This window comes from Castor canadensis, chromosome 5 (genome assembly GCF_047511655.1).
Source record: "Castor canadensis chromosome 5, mCasCan1.hap1v2, whole genome shotgun sequence".
NCBI lineage: Eukaryota > Metazoa > Chordata > Mammalia > Rodentia > Castoridae > Castor > Castor canadensis.
The window spans coordinates 13611935-13616736 of record NC_133390.1 but is presented as its reverse complement, the minus strand read 5'-3'; the positions used below and the strand labels follow the sequence as shown (position 1 = coordinate 13616736).

The following is a 4802-nucleotide window of genomic DNA, read 5'->3' as shown; positions in this document are numbered from 1 at the left end:
AAAGCTCACAGGGGCACTTTTTTCTGAAAATTTATGCTCACATATTAATCCCCCATTTTAACAATCCTCCTGCACAGAACTTGCCATATAAATGTAGTTTTTTTCTTGTGTTATTCAAACTTCTGATATACTTTATTTATAGATGCATAACATAGTCATTAAGTGATTGGGATATTTAATTCACTTTAGATTTTGACTAAGATAAAAACTACCTAAAAAATATGAGCACCCAGGAAATTCATGGTTAAAGAGGGGAAGATATCTGAAGTCCAACCAAAATTTATATGTATATATACACACACAGACAAACACACACATATTCATCTGAGAATTACAAAGTCCATGACCAGAAGCAAAGACAATACCAATTTCAGCCAATAGATTACAAATAAAATGTAACATTAACAGCACATTTGAACTGCAGAAAGAGTTTATTAAAATACAACTATTTCACTTTCTATTTGGGGGAGAAATGTGAAACAATCATTTATATACACAATGCAATTTGGATTACTCATTAATTTTGTAGTTTGATACCATCAATGTCAATTTTGAAGGATAAAAAGGACAGAGGAACTGATAGTTCAAAAATATTAAGATACTTCTCAATGGATGAAACTAATAAATGATCTTACTACAGAATCTGAATTTCCATGAAAGGATATGGCAAACTATCAGATCAGTCAGCAAAAGCCAGATCTATAGAAAGGTTGGTAACAAGATGAATAGAAACTCCTAGAAGGAAAAGAGATTGAGTTACAGAATCTGGACCCATAACTCAGGTAAGGGTAGCCATAGAGTCCATAATTCAAGGATCTAAAGCCACCGGATCCACAGCCTCTTGAGTAGCACCTGCTGGATCCAGAACCCAGAGAACAGGAACTTCTAGATCCATAGCCCAGGGAACGGCAGCTGCTGGACCTAAAGCCCACAGATCCAGTACAAGTCTTCTGGCGGGGGCTGCAGAAAAGGGAGCTCCTTGGGTAGTAGTAGGACCTCTGGTAGGGACTCGACACCACACACGATGCCAGGAAACTGGTGGGCTTACCACAGGTCTCATGGCAGCCACTGAGCACAGAGGAGCCCAGCTGGCAGGGACTGGGAGAGCAGAGGTTAGTGCTGTAGACCAGGTTGCTCGGGTAGGAAGAGCCACAGAAGGAGCCTGAGAGGGGCAGGCAGCCCCTCAGGGAGCGGGAGGAGAAGCTTCCAGAGCAGCAGCTGTAGGACATGTTGAGAGGAGATGTCAGTTCAGCACTCAGTTCAGCTGAGAAGATCCTGAGTTTAGTGTCTCAACCTGGACAGGGGCGTTTATATACCCTTAGCAGCAGGCGTGGTACCCTATAAGGTCATCTTGACACATTTGTGCTCCCTCATTTGCAAATGCATAGCTCAGTAATCTGTCTGTAATTGCGTTTGAATAGTTTTCCAGGTAGTGTATTTATGGGTGCTATGATTTAGTTACAGACAAAGCCAATAAATTACTCCTAAGTCAGAAAGGCTATGACTGTTTTTCACTAATGCAAGTATATCTAGGAAAGTCTCTTTACAAAACTTTATGTGTTTTGTCATAGAATGTTATGAGAAAATCTTTTTCTTTAAATAGTGGGAAATGAGGCTAAGTTATCTTTCTTTTTTGTCATTGAATTGGAAGACAAATATGGCCTTAATGGGAAACTGACTGAAGATTCACCTCACTTGTCACCATCCTTCCTCATTTTCCAAAATGATTTTACATAGGTTATGTACCATTATCCATGTATGTCACATCCAAATCAGAGGAACAAATTTAATAATACTGATACCTAGGACCAGGAAGAAAGCTAGACAACTATTTGGAGTTGTGATTACAAGGTACACTAAGATAGAGTCACAGTGCTAATAATTTGGATCCTATGAAGAGAATCAAAGTGGTAAGCATATATGAGATGAGAGACACAGTTGAATTTACATTCAGTGTACCTGATATGAGGTATGTATGGAAAGAATTCATCTCTCACACTAGTAGCTACAGGAGCCTTAATTAACTAAGTCCCTACTTACTGTGGCCCAAAAACCTAACATTGATTTTTGCAGAAACTTTGCTTTCTATGGACTGCTCCTAGGCAGTGACTGAGCCTCAGGGAGACAAGGGATTCCTGAGAGACTCCTTTGATGGTCAATTTGTTTCAGGGTTTCCCCATTGGCATTAAGGGCCTGTACAGGCCTTGGCCACTCTTTTCCCTCTCTTACCAGCCCACTCTTAGGGAAGATCTATAGAAAAAAAAATCATGTAAGAAATCTGGATGTATGGAATCTTATTTATACTTTTTTAAAAATAAACTAATTGGCTGGTAGATAGCAGAGTTCAGAATGGATATGTTGTCTTGGATATGCCAACTGGTCTGACAAAAAAAAAAAACTATCTCAATTGTTTGATAATTAAAAAAAAAAAACAAAAACAAAGCTTCAGTGTTTATCTTGGGCAACTATGTGAAGACTGTCTCCAGATAATGTCCACTCCATTTCAGTTACCTCCAGACTGGTTAGAGCAAGTCTACATCATTTTCCTCATTGCATTCCACAAGTGAGTTGATGATTTTCATCAATATTGATAAGCCCTCAACTGTAGTCTCTTCAAATATTATCTCTGCAACATTCTTATTTCCTTCTTTTTCTCAGATTCTAATTATAAGTAAGACAAATTTTTATTTATACTATGTATGTCTCTTATAGTCTTTTCTATCTTTTCAATATTTTTTCTCCTTGTACTATAGTTTGGGTATTTCCTTCTTTGCCATCTTTATGTTCACTAACTCTCAGTGCAGCTGTGTTTAATATCCTGTTTGAAAACCCATAGATGAAGAGTATCAAATCAGTTATTATATATGAAATTTCTAAAATTTTGCTTATGTTCTATAGCAGTATTTTTAACTTTCCACCAATCTTTTCAATCTTGTCTTTCATTCTTTAAATACAATCATTTCTTAAAAATGAGGTGTTCCTATTTCCTAATATTAAATTCTTCACATAGATACATTCAAGTGTCATGTAATGATGGTCACACATTCTGAGAAATGTATTGTCAGGCAACTGAATCACTGTTCACAAGGTATACTTAAACAAAATGGTTATAATATCACTGAGCAACACAATCTTTGGGACCACCGTTGTCTACACAGTTTTTATTGACTAAAACATGGCTCCATTTTAATGTCTGATTTTGTCACATGAATTATATATAAGGATTCTATGATTTGGATTCTATTTTTTGGTGTTCTCTTGTACTTCAGTCCTCTTATATTCTCTCTAAGTTTGGAGAGAATAAAAGACACTTCATATGAAAAAATTGGTGGCTTTATCTTCCTCTAGAAAGGACTTATTCTTGGTTCTGTGAGGCTGCTAGAATAAAGACAACAGTATCCTAGACCATTTCAGTGGAATTGGGGGTTGATATAATTTAAACCTGGGCTTCAGTCTTTTAAAGAAGTTATAAGAAATTCAATTTCACTTCTAAGAATTGGTTCTTTAAAGAGGGGGATATTTCCCAGGGCCCTAACTCTTTGATAAGCCCAGAATTCCAATTTTGTTTCCCTAGTCCTGTTAGTTGTGAGAAATGTCTGTCTCAATCACCATTTTCAACTCAGAATACAAGCTAAAGGGAATCAACCTCCAGGTAGACTATCATTTCTTTTGACTTCAATTATGGCTCATGTAGGATCTCTGTCACTCTGTAATGCTTTGAATTTTGCTGAAGTATATTTGTATGTATCTATGTATATGTATGTGTATAGATAGAAATGTTTATATACATATATACATACACATTTGCATATATACACTCATTATATGTACTTTCTCCTACATTTTATTTTCAATAAAATGAAGAAACAGTTCAATATCTTAAGCAATTTGCAATTGCTAATAGTATATGTTTGATCTACTTAAACTCAAATTCATTAGAGTGATTAAAATAAAGGTGACCACTTAGTGGTCTTTACATTAGCTTACACTGTAGTTGATGACACATAACCAAACTTTAGTCAGTTTAGATGCTGCATTTGTGGGTGTCCAGCCTATCTTTAACCCTGTCTGCCGTTTTATGGCACTTACATCTACTTTCTACTGTGTCACAATATGGTTTAAATTCATCTTACGTTTTCATGCCATTCTGTTTTTATCATTTTCTTTTTTCCTTCCAGACACTATCTTATTTCTTTCTAACATTATTATAAATATGATGTTCAAAGGGACATAGCACCCCCAATAGCAGCTTCAAAACCCTACTGATATCTTCTGTGTAATCATGTGCACACACTGAAGACTGATTTCTGGGAGCATCTTTAAAAATTCTGCCTAAGGACTTTTTTAAATTCACAAAAGCATGCTGAGCCCCTGTGAAGTATTCTACTAGAACTGAGCTCCAGTTGCCCACAGTGGTTGCTGGCTTAATAACATACCGTCTTGAACTCCTTCCATTCCCTGAACATTTTCCCTCTCCCTAAGGTATTTACTGGGATCATCTCCTAATAAACACCTTGTGTTTGAAACTATGCTTGCAACTATTTTTGGAAAATTTTTAGAAAAAGACATACTTAGAGGGCTCATTAATATGTTTATTGGGAAACATTCAATGTTTCTTCATCTCATAAATTTTAATAAAATTATCTCTAGGGAAAAATACCAAGAATATCTTACATGGGGAAATGTGCTTCAGTATTGAATGTGGCACATTTAAAAAAAAAAGGCAAAAACATCCACGCTCTTTATGTAGTGAATGTGTTTTATGTGCTTTTAAAAATATGATGTTAAAATGCTCTCTATTT

At 36.0% G+C, this 4802-nt stretch overlaps 1 protein-coding gene across 1 annotated transcript; it reads right to left on the bottom strand.

The window, feature by feature from the left end:
• Positions 1 to 412: 412 nt before the first annotated feature.
• Positions 413 to 1298, bottom strand: LOC109676260 (keratin-associated protein 13-2-like). Its single transcript, XM_020152729.2, has one exon. It carries the CDS (start codon positions 1227 to 1229, stop codon positions 684 to 686), a length of 546 nt encoding a protein of 181 aa, XP_020008318.1. The 5' UTR covers positions 1230 to 1298; the 3' UTR covers positions 413 to 683.
• Positions 1299 to 4802: the final 3504 nt, after the last annotated feature.

Excerpts from the sequence above, each read along its gene's own strand:
- LOC109676260 (XM_020152729.2), bottom strand. The coding sequence starts at position 1,229 with ATGTCCTACAGCTGCTGCTCTGGAAGCTTCTCCTCCCGCTCCCTGAGG.